Below are 25,118 nucleotides of genomic sequence, written 5' to 3'. Positions count from 1 at the left end.
CCTTATCTTATATTAATTTTTATTCTTCAAAAAAACTAATAAAATAGTCTTCGCATAATAGGTATTGAAACTCACTTATTGAATGACATACCCCAGCCTGTAACCACATCAGTTTTACACTCATGACATTTAATGAGATTGTCAAAGTTTTCATGGGTTGTTGTAAGTCCATGATGAACCTGAAAGTTTGGAGAATTGTGTTCGCATCCCAGGTCAGCTACACATATTCCTGATTTTCTTCATTTAACAAATGAGAATATAATATTTGCCTTCACTGTGCTTTTTCGTATATAAAAAGTATTCAGTCAAGCATTTGAAAATGACTGTTCTGGCATCAAGTAAATAAGGTCGAAGTTTCAAGCATCAGGTGCTGATAATTCCAAATTGTATTTGAGCACTTTCCTGATATTTATGAGGAAGCCTGTGGTTTTCTGTACATTTGAGAGCTGAGATGGAGAAGAAAAACAGACTATATCATTCAAAACTCTAAAAATTGGCCTTAGAGAAAGTGGACAACTTCAGAGAAAGTGGACAACTTCATTTGGATGTATGAGTTTGGTGTGTTTGGAGGATAGTAACTCCATTATTGAAATCTTCCCTTATAGATTTCCATATAACCACAAAGCTTGGAACAAATTCACTGGTTTCTCACTATCTTTCTGTACCAATATATTCACTTCTCTGTGTCCAAGTCTCCGTCATTCTCCATCTTTTACTCTTTCCTTTTTTCTACTTCATTTTTTTCTCTTACCCACCACTACTAGCCAAACAATGAAGTATTATATTCTATCACAAGCTGTAAGACCTGGGATAGTCAACTCACCTGGGCACTCCCACAATGGAATCACATTTGTCTAAATACATATAAACTGTAATACCATACATCTGTCATTTTGACCCTGCTTATGCAAATAGGTAGTTGTAATTCCAGAGGCAAAGTGTCAGAAAGTGTTCAATTCTACCACTCTTTTTTTCCATACTTCTTCTTACTCAATATTGATTCCCTTTCATGGATCATGTAGACTGCTAAGTACCAAGAAGACCAAGATATGCGACATGACTCCTCCCAGCAAGAAGCTCAGCCCACTGTGGGCTGTTCATCTTTAAAGACTTGATTCTGATAATCATGTATATAGCTAGATATATAATGAAAGAAGGATCCATTTCCTGTTTCTTTGTGGTGAAAAATTGTAGGCTATGGATTCAGGAAGGCCTGACCTCAAGTCATAGCTCTATCATTTACTAGCTTTGCAACCTTGAACAACTTACTTCATCTGTCTCAATTTTCTCATCTGAAAACAAGTTACTGTGAGATAATGCATTTTCATGTATATGAGTATTTCTATTACATTCTACATAGTAATTGCTTATAAATGCTACAGCTATTTATTTATTAATGTTAATAAAGCTTAAGGAAGTGTCTTATTTGGAAGAACTGGAGCTTTGGTTTCAAATCAAACAACAAATTTAATAGAAATTCAATTATTATTCTACTCAATAAATATCAACTACCTACTAAGTATGAAGAATCTTGTTACTGGGGAGAAAGCATTGAACAAAATCTGAAAACTGGGGGCTGGCCCCATGGCCAAGTGGTTAATTTCATGCACTCTGCTTCGGCAGCCCAGGGTTTTGCCGGTTTGGATCCCAGGCGTGGACATGGCACTGCTCATCAGGCCATGTTGAGGCAGTGTCACACATGCCACAACTAGAAGGACCCACAACTAAAATATACAACTGGAGTGGATTTGGGGAGAAAAAGCAAAAAAAAAAAAAAAGATTGGCAACCGTTGTTAGCTCAGGTGCCAATCTTAAAAAAAAAATCTGAAAACTGTTCTCATGAAGCTTTCAGCCTTGTACTATAAGCATTTAGATGTTCTCTCATGATTACATGGAAAGAAGATAAATAAGAAAAACTCAAGACGACTAAGTTTCCAACTTTTGCAACTGGGTGAACTGTGGAGGGTTTTGAAATGATGAGAGCAAGAAGATTTGGACACGTGATCACAATGTGGTGCCTAGCTGGGTCCACAATCCTGGGTGGTCTTATAACCTATTACGGAATATAACAGCATTATTTGGCCAGTTATGGTAGGTGATAGGAAAAAAAACAAAGAAGGAGAAGAGGAGAGACAGGGATTGGGGAAATAGAATGAGGTACCAATAAGACAGGTAAGTGGAAATGTACAATATGAGGTAGGATGTGTGTATTTAGAATCCTTGGATGGAGATAGAGATTTCAGAGACATTAGCTTGCATTCACTGAAGCCCAGCTATAATATAGACACTTTTTCAGAGAAGGTAACAGGGAATAAAAAGATCTGCATTTGGGGAAGCAATACTTAAGGAACAGGTGGATGAAATGTCTGCTAAAAAGACTCAGATGCTATAGTCTGGAAGTGGGAATAAAAGTGGTTAGATGACTTTACAAAAGTCAAGAGAGAAGAGAATTTCAAGAAAGCAGAATTGGACTAGAGTATCAAATGACACAGAAAAAGAGAGTATAACCTTTACTGTTAAATCATATTGAGAAGGAACCAATCTTTAAATACCTCATTCCTTCCTTTGTCTATGTTGGTCCTGACCATTTTTGCCACCACCACAGCATGGCCACTGACAGATGAGTGGTGTAGGCCTGTGCCTGGAACCGAACCGGGCTCCCAAAGTGGAGTGTGGTGAACTTAACCACTAGGCCTCTGGGGCTGGCTGGGTCCTGATCTTAAATATTGTTGCATGCTGCATTTGTGTAGATCAAAGTTTCACATTTCTGACTGTACATTAAAATTACCTGGGGAACTTTTAAAAAGTACCATGCTCAATCCCTCCTCAGATAAATTAAATTGTAAATCAGTTGAGAATTACTGATTAGGGTCAGTAGAATACTAATAAGCTGGAGCAAAACGTAGTGTAATGGTTAAGAGCATGAACTTGAGTTTTAAATCCTAGCTCTGCTGCTTGTTGGTTATTAGACTTTGGGAAAGTTATTTACCTCAGAAGGCCCTCGTCTCTTCATTTCAAAGTGGAATGATAGGAATATGTGGCCACTTAAATACTAAAGTGCTTAGCAGAATGCCAAACATGTAATAAATGCTTAATTCATTCTGAATAATTTTCTTCTGAAAATGTCAGTCCAAATTCCTAAACTGCCAGTTTATGATCAAAGAATTTAGACACTGGAATTGTCTGAATCTCCTCCTTTGTACTCTTTTTTGTTTAATCTTTTTGAAGTATATGTCTTTGCAAATTGATGATCTGGGTTCCATGCAAAGCACATTAGTAAAGCTGCTCCTAGAATGGATTTCAAATTGCAATAATAATAATTTGTTGCAGTGCTCACTGGGCATCAGGGAATTTTCTTAGTACTTTATTATAGCAATTCTACAAAAGAGGTTGTATTGCTATCCTTATTTTATAGATGAGGAAGTGAGACTCTAAGAGGTTAAATAATTTGCCCAGGCATCACCCTCAGGAGCTTGGGTTCTTACCCACCCTGCGTACATGCCAGGACTTAGCAAAACCTAGAAATACAAAGGTAGGATGGGAGCACATCCCTCCATGTAGGCACACAGGTGCCTTGCCACATTTTCCTTTGCACTTTGCATGAGAAATAAAGTGCAGCAAATCTGAGCCCTTTGCCTACTGGTCTGGTATTTTGAATATTTTATCATCCCATTTTCTGGAAGTGTTTTGATTGAATGAATCAAAATATGTAGAGAAAAGAAGTTGTCTTAAAGATTTGTGGGGGATCAGAATTGGCCACCCCAAAACGTGTCTCTTTGGCTTGTTTTTTTTTTTTTTTTTTTTTTTTTAAAGATTTTATTTTTTCCTTTTTCTCCCCAAAGCCCCCCGGTACATAGTTGTGTATTCTTCGTTGTGGGTTCTTCTAGTTGTGGCATGTGGGACGCTGCCTCAGCGTGGTTTGATGAGCAGTGCCATGTCCGCGCCCAGGATTCGAACCAACGAAACACTGGGCCGCCTGCAGCGGAGCGCGCGAACTTAACCACTCGGCCACGGGGCCAGCCCCATGGCTTGATTATTTTTAAGGACAAAAGACTGAAAGAAACTTTGACCTTCCCCCTAACTGCCCAAAAGGATTTAAGATAGAAGGCCTGTTCCAAGAAGGAGCTAATAACATAACTATAGTGTAACATAAATTAGGTGTGCTAGACAGGGAGGAACCTAACAAGGGTCTTTTAATCAAAGTCCTCTCCATCTATCATTGTCTTTGCAAGGCATGGTCAACATTTGTTTACCAAACATTTGTTTTTCCATCTCCATGTAAATTGCCTTCCTCCCCTTTCAAGTCTCAAGACACTACCCCCAACATCCTCCTTTGTCCTTAGCCGAAGACAATATTTAAAGCAGTGGCTTCTGCCATTTTGGCGAGTTACTGTTTTCCTGGTTTCTCCCATGTATACACGTTATTAAATTTGTTTGACTTTCTCCTGTTGTTCTGTCTCTTGTCAATGTAATTCTTAGGTCAGCCAGAAGAACTTAGAGGGTAAAGGAATAGTTCTTCCTCTCCTACAGATTCTTATTATTTACTTCCTATTGAATTAAGTCAAAATATCTCAACTGAATAATCACAACTTGGCTTTAATAAATAAACTAGGTTCTTAAAGGTAAAAAGTGTTGCATCCTACACTTTGACTATATTATTGTGAGAGAATCGAGTTTTAGTAGTGAGAACTACTCAACATACAACTCTAAATAAAATATGTGGACAAGGATTCTTACACACACACTGTGATTTCAGAACATAGAATTTTATTGCTTAGATTAATTTGCATTTCTTAATTTGGAGCAGGCTTCCACTTTTTCCCTTGAAAAACAAAATTAAGCTTCCTTTCAGAGTTGAAAACACATTCTATTGTTTACATTGACTATTTGATGAGATTTATGTAAATAAGAGTGGAGAACTGGATAGTATATAGCTTATTTTATCCTTTACCAAAAAATATATTTTTTCCATCAGAACCTGTTTTTATTTTGACAACTTCTATTCTGTCTTTTTTCCTTAAACTCATTATCTGTTGATTTATCATATGCTTATAAATAACTGTTATAACATAATAAAATAGACATCATGTAACCAAATCAAAATCTACAAAAATATTGAAATATAACCCATGAAAATAGATCATAACACTGAGGGAGGAAAAGAAAATTAGAATGAGCCAGCCTCAGTTTTAAAAAGGCTGGCACAGTGACAACTGAGCGTATAAGATTTTGGGGAGAATTTATGTCCCTCTTCTTTTTCCATATTTGTCAGCTCAAATGAAAATTCTGTTTGCTATTGCAGTAAGAGCAATTTCCTAGAGAAAACAAGTCTTCAACTTAAATTTGAATCACATTTGGAATTTCCACATTATCTTTTCACTTTGGAAAATTCAGAAAGTAACTCACATAAAGAATGTGTGTCATCTGAACTGTAATTTTCATGCTTATCTCTGTATCACAGAATGACTGAATTAGTCTGTTAATTTATAATAGTGGCAGCCACCTCTTGTATGCAAAAAAGAAGAAAAAGGAGTGACTCTTGCATGTGCCTAACCCAATGGTTCAAGTTAATTAGACTATAATGTGCACATTTTTAGCTATACAATATTTTTCATAATAATTACATGCTATAGAGACATCTATTAAAAGCCTAAAGTGATCATTTAAATGCAAAATCCCTGATAGAACTCCATTATATTTTTCATACTAAATTAACATTACAGGCTTCTAATGGATGCTTTAATTAGGCACTGATGTTATCAGCAATATTTGGCAAAATAAAATCTGTCACTGTGAAATATCATTAAGTTCAATTTCTGTCAGTTAATATTAAATGTTTTCTGAATCTTATGATTTAAATAAAAGCTAAGTGGGAAGCTAAAAAACCCCAGACAAACCTTCGTTTGTGCCATACAAAAATACATGGTCATTGGTTGTCTTTTGTATTTTACAACTGCCAAAAAATTGGCTTCTTTATAGTCATTTATGCTCAGAGGCATTGCATTAGAATGTTGTCTTAATGCTCCACAGAAGGAACAACAAAAGGTCTATAGTAATTGAAACATACATCTTTCAAGGAGCAACTCAAATGAAGTGTGTATGTGCATATTTGTATGCCCATTAGAAGAATTCCACAGTCAGTAGGGGGCAAGAAGAGACAATCAGAAAGGGTCGGGAAGTCAACTGTGATGCTGGAACAGAAAACTAACATACAAAAGGCATGAGCAGTGCACACAAGTTCACAGGCCAGCAGAATAATGCTGGAAATAAAGCTGAGGTGCTTACCAGTAATTTTCCCATTGGCTTCCAAGGGAGGCTGCCAGCTCACAATGACAGCGCGAGGCTTCCCTTCTCGAGTAATGACTGTCAAATCCTTAGGAGCAGAGGTTGGGGCTGTGAGATGAAACAGAGACAGGGCCTTGTCATTGGATGTGAAAGGAAACAGACTTTTATGGGATTTCTAACCATGATGTTGACACTCAGAATTTATCACGTAGTATAGCATGTTTATTTACAATTTCAAGTATTTGAATTAAATAAGCAAACAAAATACAGAAATTAATGTTTTTCCATGGAAGTTAAATGACTTCCAAAAGTGCGCGTATAGAGAGGAGACTAGAATATGTGTAAATACAGAGGAGAAAAGTATAACTAGTATTTTTGAGTGAGCGCTACACTAAAAATGTAAGAACTATATAAGAAGAAAGAAATGTACAAATACTTAATGAGACTGTTGGCTATATAACCACAAGCCCACTAGAGCCAGTTGGAACAGACCCCATCTCTTATCAACAGAGTGATTAAGAATTGTTTTCCAGAAAACTTGCAGTCGCATAGTCACAGCGTGTGCAGAAGAAGAAATCTTGATCTGAAATGACCATGGAACCAGGTTCTTCTACCCATGAAACCAAAGGACGGGGACTTGACCAGAACTTGAAAGTTGGACTCAACAGAAGTGAAAGGTCCACCATCCAGGAAGATCTGGTGTTAAAACTCCTTCCCAACCTTACCATAAATGTTTAAAACCTTACCATGAATATTTAGAACATTATCACAAATGTTTAGAACCTTACTGTAAGTGCTTAAAGCCCACTGTCCTGCTAGTGTTTCCACGTGCCAGCTTGTTCTCCCTAACCTCTTAAATTTTGCCCCAAATCCCAAATCAGGGTTACAGATCTGACAATACATCTCCCCGTTTCCTTGCAGATTGATCTAGTAATAAAGCTATTTTCTTTTCCAAAAAGCTGATGCCATAATTAATTGGCTTTATTATGCACATCAGGTAGGAGAACCCCATTTTTGTGGAGTAAAAGCTAAATGTCTCCAAGAGACAGAATCTGTTACAACTGTAGGATTTATAAATGAAAATGTCACCTAATTCTATTATTTCCTTAAAAGCCAAGGAAAAGAAATAATGCACTTAAACACAGGTCAAAACATCTTGCTCAGGGGCCAGCCCTAGGGCCGAGTGGTTAAGTTCGCGTACTCTGCTTCAGCAGCCCAGGGTTTCGCTGGTTCAGATCCTGGGCACAGACATGGCATCGCTTATCAAGCCATGCTGAGGCGGTGTCCCACATAGCGCTATTGGCAGAATAAAATGAAGACACTTAAAAAAAAATCCTGCTTAGGTAACATACTAGGTATCTCCTAACAAGAAGGCAAAGCAATATTTGAAAATAGAGAAAGTAAAGAATCTATGAGGGTCTTAGTGTCGACCTGGTACGAAGTAAGATGGCACAAAACTCTACCTTTCTTAGTTAGAGGTACTTTTCCCACACGTTGTTGAAGGGAGCGGAATTTGTCAACCCAAAATATGCCTCTTTGGCATAAGGATTATTTCAGCCTGATGATTTTTAAGAAACAGCAGAGATAGGAGAAGCTCTGAAAACCAAGAAGTTACCCTTTTGTAAGAGAAATTTACATTTACAAGGGAAATCATTTCTAAGAATGTCTCCCTGTCTGTACTAGGATGAGGAGGATGACAGAATATCTGGAAACTCTCCTCAGAGGAGAAGGCAGAGACTTAAATCTGCAGAATAACAATATCCTTGTTTACTGTGATTTGCCCGAAAACTTGCCATAACTGGCTCCCAATCCCCCAACATCTTCTTTTCTCTTTAGCTGCAGATAATATTTAAGGAGGAGGCTTGGGCTATTTCAAAGAACTGCTCGGTTTTCCTGGGTATCTCCTATGTATACAGGAGGTACACATGTTATTAAACTTTTGTTTCTCTTTCCTCCTGTTAATCTGTCTTTTATTACAGTGGGATCTCAGCCAAGAGCCTAGGAGGGTAAAGAGAAGATTATTTTTCCTGCTCTACATTGTGCTCAGTGAAATTTTAAAGGTGACACAAACTGGCCAAGCCAGTACAGTATCTTTCAGGCTTCTTTTGATCTGCTTTCTCAATCTCTATGCTTTGAAATGCAGTTAGTTTTCCTTCTAGCTAGCCCACAATGCTCCAAGTCTATTATCCATAGCCTCTTTTAGTTATCCTTAAATTGACATAGGCAATTTCAGGACATATCTAAGTTCTACAGTTTGATTCTGGAGGAATTTCTTGATCTCTGCATAGGAATGCTTGTGTAATACAAGATGGGTACAATTTGGTCCTAATTCTGAACTCCTCTTCACTCTTACATTCTCTTTGGCTCTTCTCTGGGCCGTATAGTGCAGAATCTGAACATTATCAACACTCTATTTCCAGATACTCTTCCTGAATAGGATTCCAAATAGAGGAGACACCAAACATTTCCATATATCATATCATTTCATTTCCAACAACTTGATTCTCAAAACTACTAGGATTCCATGTTAACTAAAGCTGCACTTAACTGCAATATCCTGACGAGGTACTTAATATATTTAAGTTAAAAAGGAAAAAAAGAAGGAGGAGGAGAAGGAAGAAGGAAGAAGAGAAGAAGAGGAGGATGGGGAGGAAGAGGAGAGGAAGAGGAAGAGAAAACATAGGTCTCTGTAGTTGATCCCTGAATGAAGAGACTGCGTGTATATGAAACCAGAGCAAGGACATTCTTGTAAGAAAAGATGATTAGTTACACAAAATACCAAAGAGGTAATGTTGTCTTAAAGAAGGGTTATTCTCATAAAGAATTCAGTCAAGATATTTTCTAAGCACAGATAGGAAGGTAACATATAGACACAAATTAACTTAGAGTATTATGCCAAGCATAATAAGAAATTTTCTGATTATGGAAGTAATTAAATAATCTGTCTTTTTAACTAGTTAGAATAGTTTGTTTTTTCTTAACTGTGTTAAAATTCAAATTGATGCTTATTTAGAAAACAGTCAAATGATGATGATTAGATTGCTTCACTGAATCTCTTACTGTATTCAAAAAAAGATAAAATGACTCTTCAACTTTAGCTAGGAAAATAATACATTGGAGAGTTGATTACACTTTTTTAAAAACCAATCTACAACCAATCTAGTTTAGGTGTTATGCAAGTTTTTCTTTTTCCTCAAGGCGTGTGAGTGTTGGTGAATAGAGATTCTGGTATTGGAATCGATAGTTCAAGTGTTTAGGATTATCATATGAACTGCACACTACTGCCTAGAATCTGGAAAACAATGTGACCCTAACAGCTTCAGTGACACCTCTAAGTCTAGCAGAACAGAACGTCTCTGGTCTGCTCCTCTCCAATCTCACGGGATTGCCTGGTGTCATCTTTTAGAAATTCTTCACTGACTACCCATCCTCTTTGAATTAAACTTAAATAAATAGCAAGAAATAATAAATACCAGGCCTGCAGGATTTATATTTTACTTTCACAGCCTCATTTCCCCTCGTCCCATGAATACTGTGTTCCAGTCACTCTGAACTATTCATTAGTGCCTCTTGAAGACATCTTCCTGATATTGCTTGTGCATTTTTGTACAAGCTGCTGCCTTCCTTCAATCCATCAGGAATGAGTACCTGCACTGATGATCTTCCCAGGTCATAGCTCAATCATTATTTCTTTTGTGAAACCTCCCCTTATGTCTCCAGACAGGATTCATACTTGGATCTAGTTGCTCTGATTCCAACTTACTCAAAATTCTCTGATTGTATTTTTCATGTTATTTCAGGGTTTGTTTTTCTAACACGTTTTTCTTCCATATTACATTACAATTATCACAAAGATATAGACTGTATTGTCTTTACCTTTTATACCAAGTCTCTATCTCAGGATCTGACAATTAAAAATGAACATTATTGGAAACTCATAATTAATATCTCAGTTGACTGGGCAAGCACTGCCCTCTGGTTTATCTGGTTCTCAAACAATTTTTCCCATGCTTGAATTTCTTGTTAAGTGTATGAATGGAAGTTAGCATTCAAGATTTATAGGATTCCCAGCCATGGATATCATATCAGGCATTAGTTATTAGGACTGTCTAGCATCCCATTCCTTCCTCCCTCATTTAGAGAAGCACTCAACTTGTTTCTTTGTGAACAAGCTGCTCTCTGTGTCCTGTGAGCATGGTAGCAACATCAATTAGAAATTTCATGACTTTCATCCCATTTGCCTCTTTAGCTGTCTGATTCTCTCTTCTGGGAAATTAAATATTGATAGAAAGAAAGAAAACACATGGAGTCAAATCATTGCGATGGCAGTGCCTTAAAGGGATGGTCCATTAGTTCCTTATCTCTAAAGCCTGGGAGTACTACTGGTTCCTGTCCCTTTCCGAGATCTCATTATTTCAGGTGTCCTTTCTGTTATTTTTATTTTACTTAAGTTAATTAGAGTAAAATTAAGAATTCATTACTTTGACAGAATAAAACATTTTGTTTCCAGAATTTGCCAGTTGCCCTTATCTTTATCATGAGCAATTTCAGCACAAGTGCATAACAACATAGCCACATAGAGTCTTTATATTATTGTAGAACCAGAAGCAAACCCTAGAGTTATTTCATTCACTTCATTTCCTTCTCACAGTTATAAAATCGCGGACACTTGTGAATTACTTCTTGCTTCTCATCATCACCCAAGGATCTCATCCACATGCTATTTACACCTTTGTCCAGATCATTATCTGTTTTGACAATCACTCTTCCTACTAACCACATTTCTAAAAGTTAATATCTTTTTGTCAGCAAAGGGTCTCACCATTGGGGTCTCTACAAGGCTAGGCAGTTGACAAGACATTAGTAGGGTACATTCATCAAATCACATCTTAGCATGTATCTTATGTTTATGCAAGGAAAAAATGAACGAATTTGCTTGCTTTAAGCAGAAATTACTGCTCCTTCTCTTTCACTCAGAGAAAACCAAATGTCTTACAGGTTTACATTTAATGCCTTTCATCTCCTTTTAAGTAAAAAAGAAGAGAAGGGCCTTTATTCTCCCCACAGCACATAACTCATTCAGCTTGTCTTATTCTTCTTAAGAAGCTGTGAACACTGACATCCAGGGAAGTATGCTAAGAGAAAGAGTTAATATACATAAACATGTAAAATAGAAGAAGAGGATATTGAAATTAAGTCAGATAAACTAGAAAAGTTCTTATAGGAAGAAGTATCCATAAAAATGTAAAAATATTTACAGTGAACTCTCTGAGTTAAGGTAGTAGCCTGAAATAAAAATTAGAACTGCATCACCATGGAAAAAATTCAAATGGAAAGAGAAATTCAGATTACCCAAAGAAGATTTTCACTGGCATAATTTTTTAAATTTTGAAATGTGTAGTATAGTTTACCCCCTAAACATGATATACCCTGAAACCAATTACAAAGCATGTTAAATCCTGTATTCTTCACATGTTGGATTTCTGTGAACTAAAGATGCCATATACACTGTATGTCTGTTAAGGTTATAAACTCAACATTTGTGATCCACAGTAAACGTGACTAATAAAATTTACAGTGGATTGCATTTACCTTAGATCTGAACTATTTCAAACGCCATGAAGGTTTTCCATCATGTTGTCTTATTTCCAAAAAGTGAACATGACCACCCAGAAACTTCTTCCGATACCCAGTTGAGGTTATTTAGAGTAAGCATCTATGAGACTACAGTTGTAATGCAATGTTTTATTTTCTATCTAATTTCTTTCCAAATACCTACCATGACTGTTGATCAAAGACACAAATGCTTTGCACAGAGTTCAGTGCATGGATTTCTGCCTTTACTTAAGTGTATTGCAAAGAAGGTTTATAGTTAGATCCTCTGAGTTAACACCCAGATTAAAACCAGATTACTTAATCCACTAGGGACTCATCTTCTTCTTTCCTAGAGTGGGGAGGATAAAATTACATATAAAAGTGCTACGAACTATAAAGCATAAAATATTTTATATAGGATAGGGTGTAACTTAGACATCATAGTGCACATATGTTCCAACTTCCGCAGAACCTGAGACACGCCATTACCAAGGATCAGAAGTAGACATTCCGAAGCTAGACTTTCTTCACATACCTGCTTCATATGTGGTGGCATGTGCAGTCATACTCCACGTGCTTGACCTCCTATTTTTGGTTACCATGACCGAGAACTCATACATGGTGTTTGGTTTGAGGCCTGTTGCTGTGTAACTCAGAGATGTTGTGTCTTCTGACTATACAAGTGGGAAATAAGCAAAGAAAAAAAATGAGCTCTATCAACTTGGTAAATCAAGACGTGTAAAAAGACTTTCAAATAAGCTAGCAAGAAAGGAGTCTATTTCCAAACAGCAGAAGAGCTGAGACTCAGCGCTGGCTCTACTCCCTTTCTGTCAACCATTTTCACTGGCTGATTGTACATCTAAAATATGATCAATAAAATCAGTGTTATGTTGTTCAAAGGGGCAGCTAGCTGATAAATTTTCCCAAGTGAGGCAATAACCAGTGACAGGACCAATTCCACTTCCTTCTGTCAATTCCATTTTTAAGGTTATCTGTACTGACTTTCACTTCAATGTATTTATAGTGATCAAAACATTTTTTTCAGAGGTTTTACGTTAAATATTTTATAAAGATTGTCATGATTATTTTCCACCAGCAGTAAAATTAATTTTTAGAGTTCTACTGCTTATGATTTTTTTAAAAAAAGGCTTTACAGTACAAACTTTTAGTGATTCCAGAATCTATTTGGCTATTATAAAGAAAATGGACAAAAGCAATGCTGTGTCGTGTGTCTTTTCTTTTGTATGCGCTTCATATTAAACATACATTTAAGTACGGTCACTGGGTGACTGACCAGGAAGAGAACAACAAATTGGATCAATATTAAAGCATTGTATTAGGGTTAGTATTATCTGTCTTCCGAATCCATTTTATCTTTCACAAGTTAAAAATATTTTAGTAGAAAGTAAATTATCTGTTTTTATTGTTTACTCAAAAGATCAAAATAGCAATAAAGAAAAAACAGGTTTAATGTCCCAAGTTAATGCATATTTTCTATATGATTAGGCAAATTTAAGACTTTTTATGCCTCTTATAAATATCAATTTATGCTTGATATTTAGATCTTGATCCTCTTCCAAAGTTAGGTATTTATTTTTACTTTTATATTTATGACATTTTTTATATATCTATGTCTAAAAAGTCAGGTAAAGCTCTTTTCCCCCACCTATGTGATACCCATCTCCTTCCTCAGTCCTCTAATGTGGTATATCTTTTTTATTCCACCATGAATCCATCTTAGATTATAGCTATGAAAATCCTACATCTCATTACAAAACCAAATAAATATTTAACTGTACTAATAACATTCTGATGATGTGCCCATCTATCTTATTAAAGTGATGACCTTGTAAACATCTATCAGAAGCTCTTCTTAAAAATAGGTGTAAAAATGTGTGCCCTAAATAAATGTAAAAATACTTGATAGACTCAGGAAGATGGAATCCTATCAAATAAAACACAAAATGGGCAGCTAGGATCTGACATGCTGATATATAACTTCCAATCTTGCCCTCCTTCACTATCATGAACACCCGAGTCTTAGAAATGGAAATAAGGGGAGAAATGGGACAACAAGAAATATTCCAGCGAGGAGGGAAGGATTGCACTGATAAAGCTAGTCTCTTTGAGCATAGACACCACTGGCATTTGGGAGGCCACTAAGCAATATTGTGTTCTCGTTTATGTTCTAAAATGACATGCTTACATTCTATAAATACCATGAATCACTGAGCTTTCTTAGGAACTTCCTGGAAGGTTACTATTCTTCATAAATCCTTAATCCCAGAAGTACTTCAGAAAAACATAGCCACTTATTTTTGTGAGTATAGAATACCCAGGTACTACCTCTCTGAGCCTCATTTTCTTCATTTATAAAATGGAGATAACCATAGCACTGATTTCATAATTATTTATAATGAGAAATAAGTCAAATAAAACACAGCCTCTGCCCCAGACTAAGTATTAAATAAACGTTAGCTGCAAGATTTTATGCATTGTCTAATGTGATATACAATTTTAGGCATGTGTTAAATTCCCTATTGAATTATAAGCATCTTGAGGACTGAGAATGAGTCTTGCACAATTTTGTATCTTCTGTAATATCCATGCTATATCTAATAAGCACTAGTAAATAGCCAATGCATGTACTTTGAATCAAAATTCATATAAAACATCATGTGGTTAATCACTTTAGTTGAAAAGAAATTACAGAAAATTTCTCCATTTGATGAGGAAAGTCAATAAAGAGTTTGGACAATCAAAATACGAATATCTGCATTATAGTTTTATTTGGGACTAAAAGAAGGACCAGAGTACTCCTGATTCCTGGGTGGAGAGCCCTGGATAATGCCATCAGGTCATCTGAGTTCCAGCTCAAGTTTAATGGGAAATTTCTGTCAAAGTTGTACAAATCACCTGTATCTTCATAAAGACATCTACATACTTACTTAACTATCAAGAATCTACCTATTCTTTTTACAGTAGGTGTGAATATCCCAATCATATAGATTGAAAAAGTGAGACTGACCAATTTAAGTGACATGACAGGACATAGCAAAGCCAACTCTTCAGCTGGATCATTTGATTCCATGTATATATTCTTCCTCCTCTGTCATGTGTATGCCCTGCCTACTTTATATAGCTGTAACGCGAAGTGAGATATGACAGTGGTTTAAAAAGTTCAAAATGCAAAACCAAAGCATTCTATTCCCATTATTTGTAGAATTTAAGTTTATTGTATGTCTTTGTGGTGGACCTGATATATTCTACACTTTTCCTTGCTACCCAAAGCACCGAACTCTTTCCTCTAACAGTTCCATTTCTCGGGGTGTGGATGTAGAGTATGTATGTGTGTATGTGTAAGAAGGGGAATAGAATGTTAGTAACTGAAAGCCATAGGTCTGGGAAGATGATGGAGAGAGGAACAGTTAAAATCTTTTTTCCATTCCCAAACTTCAATTCTCAATGAGAGAAATCAGCCATTCCTTACAGAGGATAGTTTTTAGGTTGGGTCTCACTTTACAGACATTCTTCATGAGACTCAATAATTCTCTCTCTGCTATATTAACTCTTCAGTTGAAATAACGTGCCTCAAGAAATTTTGGAACTCAAAACATTCTGCAGAAAACAATCATTGTCCTTCAGAACATTTCACATACTGGCAAAGTACCCATGGCTATTTTGTGAAATGATGTATTTACCGAGTAGAGCAAGTATAAGCATAAAACTTTTAAAGTAGTCTTTTTAAAGTAAATTTAGAATTGGGCAATCTGTATATAAAGAGAGACTTTTTAAAAGTGCTTTCATACGTTTCATCGGTTGTCTTATCTGATAATGTTATCTTTATTTATATTTCCACTAAACCTTAAATTTAATACTGTAAGAGATGGATAGGGTACTTACAACATACCTTATATCAATGATACTATTTGACTTGCCTGGAGAGTTTTTCCAAATGCCTGACATAGCAGGGCGGCAATACCAAAGAAAACTATTTTTTAAATGCTTTCAACCAAAAACTGATTTATGATGAAATGTGAATTTTATGCCACTTAAAAGCTGAAAGAGACTAAAAGCAGATCCAGCATGGCTACAGAAAGAAAGAGTCAGACTTAGAAAATTATTGGTGGGATTTTGCCTTATCTCCAGGGTCTTTGGCATCAGAAATTCCCAAAGGATATTTTCATCCCCTAAATCACCACTGGCTTGAGGCTGGATTAAGCAAGATGACAGTTTATTGGAAAGAAAATTGGATAAAGTATCAGGAGATCCAAATTCTCCTTGAGAGCTACTCTAGAGAGTGGTAAAGAGATGGGATGTAAGGAGAATATGAAGACGCTAGGGGGCCGGGGTTGAACTATTAGTTCCTTGGTTGTTGGGTAACATTTATGCTCCTATTTTCAAAGCTAGCTTCCTCATGCCAAACCATCATCTTGTGAAGCTGTATATTTTAAATGTGTTTTCATATATTATCTCATTTGAATAACTTAGGAATTCTTTGAAGTATATTTACGGAGCTGAGTATATTACTCATTCCAAAATTGTAAGTAATATGTAAAGTAACAACAACTAAACCATGTTTAACACCCTCTGTGAACTAAAACAGTTCTAGGTAGTAGGTGATTGACAATCACATGTTGATCTTCTCATTTTTGTCCTGATTTGTGTATTGTTTGCACACACTAACATTGTGGCAGGATGGAAGTAACAAAATTGTCCCAGTCCGCAACTATCATTGGAGTTGCTGAGGCTGGCTGATAGAGATTTGAAAGTAGTAATGACAATGTCTCAAATACGTATCTCTAAGCAGCTTTAAGGGGGTTGTGAGATGAGTCAGTGATAGGCCAGGAATAAGGGGGCTGGTCTGATTTATGTTAGTTAGAGGGGAGGGTGCATTATGGGTTTTCTTTGTCTCATGAGGGTGTTTCGAGGCTAAATGAGGATGTAGATGCTAAGGGCTTAGAGCACTTTCTCAGGATGTTAGAAAAAAGCTTCAAGTTATATATTCCCGGTCATATTCACTGTAAGATGGGTCTCTGTAACATTAATAGGGTTGCCTTTGGTGTCAATCTAGGTTCCAAATGAAAAGAAAGACACAAAAATCTACCCAGGAAATTACTGTGGAGTCCTGCTATTTTCAAAGGAAAATGGCATTTCCTTGCACAGACGCAAATTATTTATACAAACCCAACATCTGGTGGAATTCAAATAACATTTTGCAGCTCCTGATGACTTTCTACCTTGCCTTAGAATTGTTTCCTAAAACATAATTATTCTGTGCTAATTTTAGATATTGAGTTATTAAAATGCTTTGTTTTTCCATATAGTGTCACTGCAGCAAAATGACTCATGGCAGTCCAGGAAGCATTTAAAACAATGTATTAAACAAATGACTGTTCATTTTCAATTTCATGCTATCAATTAGAACTTCACCTTGTATTTTGCGTTCGCAGAAAAGCTGGTCCTCCACCGGACTGTGTAAAGTCGTACTTCGGACGTTTTTTGGTTCTTAGGGACAGAGTTGTCTGCCCAGCTGACCCTCACGGCATCATGGGTAAGAGCCACAGCCTGTACACCTACTGGTGGGAGCATGGGGGTGGAGACATCTGGGACCGAGGTGGGGAAATCATCAAGCAAAGGATAATAATCAACTGGGTCAGTGGGATCTGGGTTTACAAACCCGCCAAATGAAACAAACAAATACGTAAAGAAAAGAGTTAAAAAAACAAATATCAGTGGTAACACATCACAATGAGTTAAATGCATGGCAATAATGATGAAAGAGAACATGAGAAGAACAGAAAAAAATACAATTAATTCAATCGGAAAACTCATCAAAAACAGTATTGCTACATTACAAAAATAGCTGACTATTTTCTATAATTTACTCATTTCCTTAGGGTGGTTTTATCAATTTGGCTGTCACTTCTAGTTATATATTTAAAAAGTCCATTTCTTCCTAGAATGTTGCACATTGCTTCTTAAAAGATCTAGTATAAAACTTATCAGTTTTATAACTACACAGGTAACTTGAAATAACAAGATAAAAAGGAGCATCTGGTTTATTTCCTCCTGCAAAAGAAATAAATGCCTATCTAACAAGTGGTTTTTTTGTTTATTTGTTTGCTTTTCTCTTCCTTCTCTAACTTGATTTGGTTTCTCTAACGCTTTCAACACTGCTTAGCTTATATCTGCATAAATAATGTTTAAGCAAGAAAAAGAAAACAAATGATAAAGACCAAAGGACCCTGAGGACTACAGCAATCTGTCTACAGCTGTGATTACACAAAGCCAGGCTGATCAAGTCCACAGGATTCAAGGGTACATCAGTTAATTGGGTTTCAGGCAGCACTTGGTGTAGCAGGTTTCCTTAGGTTGAAATCCTTAGAGAAAATGTAGAAGCGTACATTTTACCTATAGTCTCACAGAGTAATTAACTCAGTTTTTAGTTCTAAAATTTCAAGGTCCATGGGAAGACTTTATCCTCCTGGATGGAGAGACAGAAAGAACCACCCACAGGCTGATGAGATTTGTGCTGAGGTACACGCATGCTTTGATCCCTAACATAATCAGAATCTGCATAATGATGTGTGTACTTTTATAAAATTCTCTAGAAAGCTCTTGTACTCATTTTTATGCTGGAGATATCCAAATCAGAGGAGCTTATTTCGTGGCCACAGGAAAAGTCCAATTTTGAGCCTTGTGTTTTATATTTAAGACATTTAAAATTTTGCCTTTAAACTATGTAACGTGTATTCTCACCAACAAAATACGAGATGAGTTCTCAGGCTGGGCCTGTGATGACCTTCGGGAGCTGAGACCTACTAAAATGTGGAGGATCTGAAGCAGGGCACACACAGAGTTTATATTTTTAACAGTCTAGTTCCGAGCGCAGTGGCTGCTGACTGGTTTTGATGATTATTGCACTTTGTCCACTGCATTTCAAATGTCTATTCCCTACGCATCACTCTGTTTTCCAATGAATTATTTAGTAGTTTACCGGGCTGTGGTCTTTGGAGCAAAATATAAAACCCGAAAACAAAAAATAGAACGAGAGGAAAGGAGAAAACAAGAGAGAGAAAGAAAAATGTGTGTTTAAAATTTAATGACAGAGCCCAGGCTTCCCGTCTTTCTTTTGATGTGTCTTTTTATTAAGGGCTCCTTTAAACCCAAATGGATCTATGAAATGATGAAGGGGGAGCTGAAGACCCTGCAGCCTCCAGGAGGATCCCAATCAGTCATTAGGTTGGTGCATCAGTGGGAGGTGTTTTTGCCAAACTAAAGCGGGTGCTGCCTCACATTACCTGTTTCTGTCCTTGGCTGACTTTCCAAGAAGACTGTTATATAAACAGGACAACTACTCTGAATTACAAACCCCTTTTTGACCAACGTACATTAATGAGTTACCCTATTTGTTGTTTCTCTGCTTAATCTAGTTTTGCTGGTAAAGTTATATTCACTGTATGGTCTTTCACAGTTACCATGTCTAAGGTTTTGAAAACTGGTGATTGTACATCAAGAAACGGTAATACTCAAACCTACTATTTCTGAATTTTGGAATAGTATACTTTTCAAGACATGTTGTTGAGTTTCTTGGAGTCTCAGCTCTAGAAGGCGCCCTTCAAATTTCAAGTAACACTATTTACTGGTATTGTTCTATGAAGTTACGTAATTCAAAAATTTCTACCCTTGGCCAAGTTATTGCTGCCTATTTTAGGGAATTTTCTTTTCAGGCATGGCTTGTCATTCGACTTGTCACTTCCTCTAGAGCTGCATTGTCTAACACAAAAGCCACTAGTTACAAGAACGATGTAAATATACATTAATTAAAATCAAATACAATTAAAACTTCACTGCTTCTGTTGCACTAGCCAATTTCAAGAGCTCAATGACCACATGAGCATGGTGTCTATCATATTGGATAGTGGAGATATAGAGCATTTCCAACAAAGTAGCATATTCCAGTGGGTAGCAAGCATTGCTCTAAATACATACATGCTACATATATTGCTAATTATCTTTTCTCTCAGGACAGAAACTGTTTGAGTAGTTGAGTTAAAACCATTCTTTTGTTGGTAAATAACTTTTTTTCGGTTCTTTTTTTTTCATACTCCTGGGTGCCTTATATGCTGTTGATTTTCAGCTATTGTATTCAAAAGAGTAAAGTAAATAAATAAATAACAAGTGAAAAAGACAAAATACAGCCTCGAATCTTTTGCTAAAAAGAGAAACCTATTCAATTCCTAACTGATGTTTTGCTGAGAGCCCATGAATTTCCAGTCCATATACTAAAGTTCAAAATGAGCTTTTTTTGAAAAAAATACAATTTTACCTTTAGATTGTACCTCATTTAGGCGTTGATAAAATAGTTGAGAATAAACAAATTCATACCACACACCTCATTATTGCCCAGCCTTCTTCCCTTCTCCAGGCTCAAAATGTCTTGTTCTTTCAACAATAAGAAATAAAAGGCTTTCCAGCAAAAGACGAAACTCTCAACTTGCCCATTTGACCTGGTGAAACTTTCCTCAGCTTTAATACTGATACGCTCAGGAAGAGATGAGGCTCCAGGGCGCACCAACATCTTTGAGCATATGCGTGTAAAAAGCACCAGTGCCCGATACTTACTCTAGCCTGACGCATTTATTGCCTCTGACTTTTTATTTACTTTACGCTGGCCTCTTCCAAGACTGCCCATGGGAATGCTTTGTAGAAGCTCAGAGACAGCGAATGTCTTCTGTGTGGCTCTATGACACATTTATTGATAGAGTTTCTCCCAGAACCTTAACCTTTGATTCTGTTTATTTGTCCTTTGTTCTCCATGATGTGTGGAAACACAATAAAATAAGTCTGCCGCATCCAGGAAAAGTATATGCTTATCCTTTGAGAAGGGCTTGTTTCATTCATTCCTCTCCAACCCCTTCCTGGCTTTTCTTCAATAGGGAAATTTCTCACACAATTTTCAACTTTTGCTGTCATTTAATTTCTCAGATCCATTAGGATTAGAGTCATATCAGGAAAAAAAATTGTCTTATGGATCACTGGTGTTTTAGAAACCCCTCTGGGAATGCCATATGCTGAGAACTGAAGATGTCAACAAACGTTAAGGGAAAAGAAGTTAATAACGCCTCAAATGGTTCTTCCTGAGCAACTTTTCAGTTTATCTGAACTCGACCATCTCTCCAATTACTACTTCTCCTCAAAAATTGATTTCCTTTTATTTTTTGAGGAAGATTAGCCCCTGAACTAACATCTGCTTCAAATCCTCCTCTTTTTGCTGGGGAAGATTGGCCCTGAGCTAACATCTGTGCCCGTCTTCCTCTATTTTATGTGGGATGCCTGCCACAGCATGGCTTGACAAGCAGTGTGTAGGTCCGCACCTGGGATCCCAACCGGCAAAACCCAGGCCATTGATGCAGAACATGTGAACTTAACTGCTGCACCACTGGGTTGGTCCCTCTCTTTTTTTCTTTTTTTTTTTTTGTTGTCTAAGTGACCTTTCTTTGAGGGCTTTGGTTTTGGTATGAAAATAAGAGTTTTGAAAGACTAGCCATAATATAATTTTGAGTGGCCTGATCACCAGCTCAAAGTCACATCAAGGAGCAGTTGCTCAACTGCTTGTACCACGTGCAGGAAAGAGATGGCTTGCTATTAAAAATTATGGGACACACGTGTACAACCAAAGTGGCCTGCTGTTTCTCAGAGAAACTTGCTGCTGGCAGAACAAGAAGAAGGGGAACTGAAAATCCCAAACAGCCTGCATCATGTTACCTCGTAGTTTCCTTCCCGAATCTCTATTTGCCTTCTCTCTCCATATTTAGAGATAACATACTTGACAGTAAATATTCTCTAGGGTAATACTTCTTATTTTCCCTTTTTGAGGAGTCATGAGTCCCTTTGATAATAGAATGAAAGATATATAGTATCTCCATAGATAAATGAACATATTGGCCTGTAACTAAAATTTTGCATACCATTTTAGGTAGATCATAGATCTTGAAACCAGCAGCCAAAGATTCAAGGAGATTCTGGAAGAACAACTTTGCCTTACAAGGAAACCTGGTTGAAATCAGTAAACTGATGACATGCTCTGGAAACCATCACATCCAACTATGAATTCACTTTACAACTGTGTATTCTCAAGATCGTCTATGAAAGGAGCTTCCGGGTTTGGAAAACAAACTGTACAAAGTTCACATAAATTTAGGTGGTAGCAGAAGTCACAGGGTCCCACTATTTATTTTATGTTCATTTATTCCTACTTGTCAGGACTTCATACTCAGCCATCCAGGAATTTTCCATGTTCTCTGGTGCTTGCTGTCAAATCTTACTCTCAAGTCCTTTATCTTCGTTATGATGAAAATAGCTGATAAGTTAAATGAGGTCTGAGGGTCGTGAGTTTTGAAAAGGGGCAGGATCAAAGTATTCAATAAAAAGATGGAACTCTTGGGTTTTACTCTCAGATTTCAGACCCAAGACAACTGGAGGTGGTCATGTGATTTTTCAGTAGGACTCTGAACATGTGAGTTTCCAGTGAGCCTACAGAGATGTTACTTATTCCATTTTTGAGTAAGCCCAGCCTTGCTCACAAACAGCCTCCACAAATGGCTTGGATCTCACTTCCTTACCCATCCTTTTCTCAATTCCTTGAGCCCTTTTTCTCTCCTGTGCTTCCTTCACAGTCCAAATCACATAGGACTTCCTACAAGTGCTAAGCCCTTGAAGCACACCTTCCTTTTAATGTCCAGAGGCCCTGGGCAGTGTCGGGCTCTCCTGCAGGCCCAGTTCAGGAAGAAGCCGCCTGTGCGACTCAGCCCCGTCCAAGCCAGCCCCAAGAAGTCAGTTCATCTTTGTCGCATTAGCTTGAAGGACCCTCTGCAGGAAGCAAGTGTCAATCTGGGCACTTGGCAGCCTTTGTGCAGACACTCTCCTGCCTAAATTGCATTGATTTGAAACAAGCTGCTCAGGAGAATGAAGAGAGCTATGGGGGCACCAAAATATCAAACTACTGGGAAATGAAAGAGAATGAAAGATCTATATTGTCTAAGTCCACAGATTAATTTATAGACTAAATTCCTCTCTCTTAAGCTCGAAAACCGAAAAAATAATAAATTGTGTGTGTCTACACACACACATGTAAAGCTCAGAACATGACTGCACTCATTTTTGGGCTTTCTTTTCTTTGTATTTTGTTTTATTTTGCTTCAGTTAGTTACTTAGTTGTTTAGTTTTTTTTTTTTTTTTTTTTTTAACCGTAATTCAAACACTGACTACCTTGTCACAAGAGGATGAACTATTTTAGCTTACCTGTTATAGATCTGGTGGTGGCACTTTCGTACAGAGGAACTCCTTCTCCTGCATTGTTAAAAGCTTTTAGGGAGATTACATAATGGGAACTTGACTCTGGAGGAAAACAGAAAGAATACAATAAGTTGATTTATTTAGTGCACTGAAATACGGTAAACATTTTCCTGAAATCAAAGTTAATATAATCAATTAAGTAAATTGTTGTTAAAAATGAGTGAGCTCGATTCTGGGAAGAAGGTGGCAATGGTAGCAATATAGTTTTTTGATCTTCCTGAATCTCCACCTAAAAAGAGACTGAAATGACAAGACAGAAAACCAATAGCATCTGGACATTTACAACAAAACTAGGTGATAAGGTATGTCTTCAAACCCTAAAACACAAGTGAATGTGGACACACTAACAACAACCTTAAGATCTGCATGTTATCAGCATCTGTAAGAGAAACTGGAGAGAAGCACCAAACGTGAAAACAGGACAATTCTAAAATAATGACCAGGTAATGCTAGAAAGTGCAGTAGAGCTGTTTGATGCCAGTAAATATAAATATTCTAAATGGCAAAGCCTCCTTTCCAAGACAGGGTTCACAGTAGAGACAAACCACTGGGAATAAATTTAAAATTTGAGCAGGACTTGGGGCCGAGACGGTGGCATAGTGGTTAGGTTCACACACTCTGCTTCGGCAGCCTAGGGTTTGCAGGTTTGGATCCTGGGCACAGACCTACACACTGCTCATGAAGCCATGCTGTGGTGGTGTCCCATATAGAAAAAGTAGAGGAAGATTGGTACAGATGTTCACTCAGGGCCAATCTTCCTCACCAGAAAAATAAATAAATAAATAAATGAGCAGGACAGAAACAATAGAAATGAGGGAAGAGAAAGTCCAGATAAAAGCAGGACAGAAAAATAGTCATGAAAACTTAGACAGCAGGCTGCCATAGTTTTTAGTGTGTGTGTCAGGGGTTGACCAACTTTTCTGTAAAGGATCCAGATGGTAAATATTTTAGTTTTGCACACCACTTCAACTCTGTCACATATTCACCTGTTTGTTTCTTTACAGCTCTTTAAAAATATAAAAACCATTCTTAGCTCAGTGGCATTGAAACAAAAACAGGCCCTGGATCAGCTTTGACCCCCAGGCTGCAGTTTGCTGAGCCTTAAGCCCCGGTCTAACAAAAATGGCAGATTTTCTACGTATTTAGAAAATCTATTTGAGGGGCTGGCCCAGTGGCGTAGTGGTTAAGTTCACTCACTCTGCTTTGGTGGCCAAGGGTTTGCTAGTTCGGACCCTGGGTGTGGACCTAGCACCACTTATCAAGCCATGCTGTAGCAGTGTCCCACATAGCAGAACTAGAAGGAGCTACAAGTAGGATATACAACTATGTACTGCAGCTTTGAGGAGAAAGAAAAAGAGGAAGATTGGCAACAGATGTTAGCTCAGGGCCAATCTTCCTCACCAAAAAAAAAAAAAAGAAGAAGAAGAAGAAAAGCATAAAAAGAAAAGAAAAGAAAAGCTATTTGAACTTCTAGGAATGTAGGGAAATTAATCACATGAAAGGAAGCAACAAAAATCTGTGGAGGTTAAATTCCTTACAAAATAAAATGAAGAAAATATCCTTCCTATAGACAAATACACACACAAAAAGGATCAAATATACACAAGAAAAAGATCAACCTGCATTGTACTATTTCTAAATGAGCTAAACACCATTAAGAAAATGAAATGCCAGATAGGCAAGAGTAACATAAATTAGAAAAAACTCAAAAATTAGGTGACATAACCCAAGAAAGAACTATACGTAAGTGAAAAAAAAATTATAAATAAAGGGTCTCGAAATGAATAAATAACCACAACAAGGAGGAAAAAAAATACCAAAACAAAGAGAAATCAGAGAGAATACAAAAGAATTCAGGAGAAAGTGACAAATATTAG

The 25,118-nt window shown here is 37.0% G+C and overlaps 1 protein-coding gene across 1 annotated transcript in view; it reads right to left on the bottom strand.

The window, feature by feature from the left end:
• Positions 1-25,118, bottom strand: part of DCC (DCC netrin 1 receptor) — a 1,088,896-nt gene that overhangs the window by 100,907 nt on the left and 962,871 nt on the right. The window contains exons 16-19 of the mRNA XM_070627604.1: positions 23,188-23,283; positions 17,314-17,546; positions 12,416-12,554; positions 6,286-6,393 (exon numbers count right to left, since the gene is read on the bottom strand). Of these exons, the coding sequence (XP_070483705.1) occupies positions 6,286-6,393; positions 12,416-12,554; positions 17,314-17,546; positions 23,188-23,283 (576 nt within the window). The remainder of the gene's footprint in view (positions 1-6,285; positions 6,394-12,415; positions 12,555-17,313; positions 17,547-23,187; positions 23,284-25,118) is intronic.

This window comes from Equus przewalskii, chromosome 7, assembly GCF_037783145.1.
Source record: "Equus przewalskii isolate Varuska chromosome 7, EquPr2, whole genome shotgun sequence".
Lineage (NCBI taxonomy): Eukaryota > Metazoa > Chordata > Mammalia > Perissodactyla > Equidae > Equus > Equus przewalskii.
The sequence above is the reverse complement of the archived record's forward strand: the minus strand, read 5'-3'. Positions and strand labels throughout refer to the sequence as shown.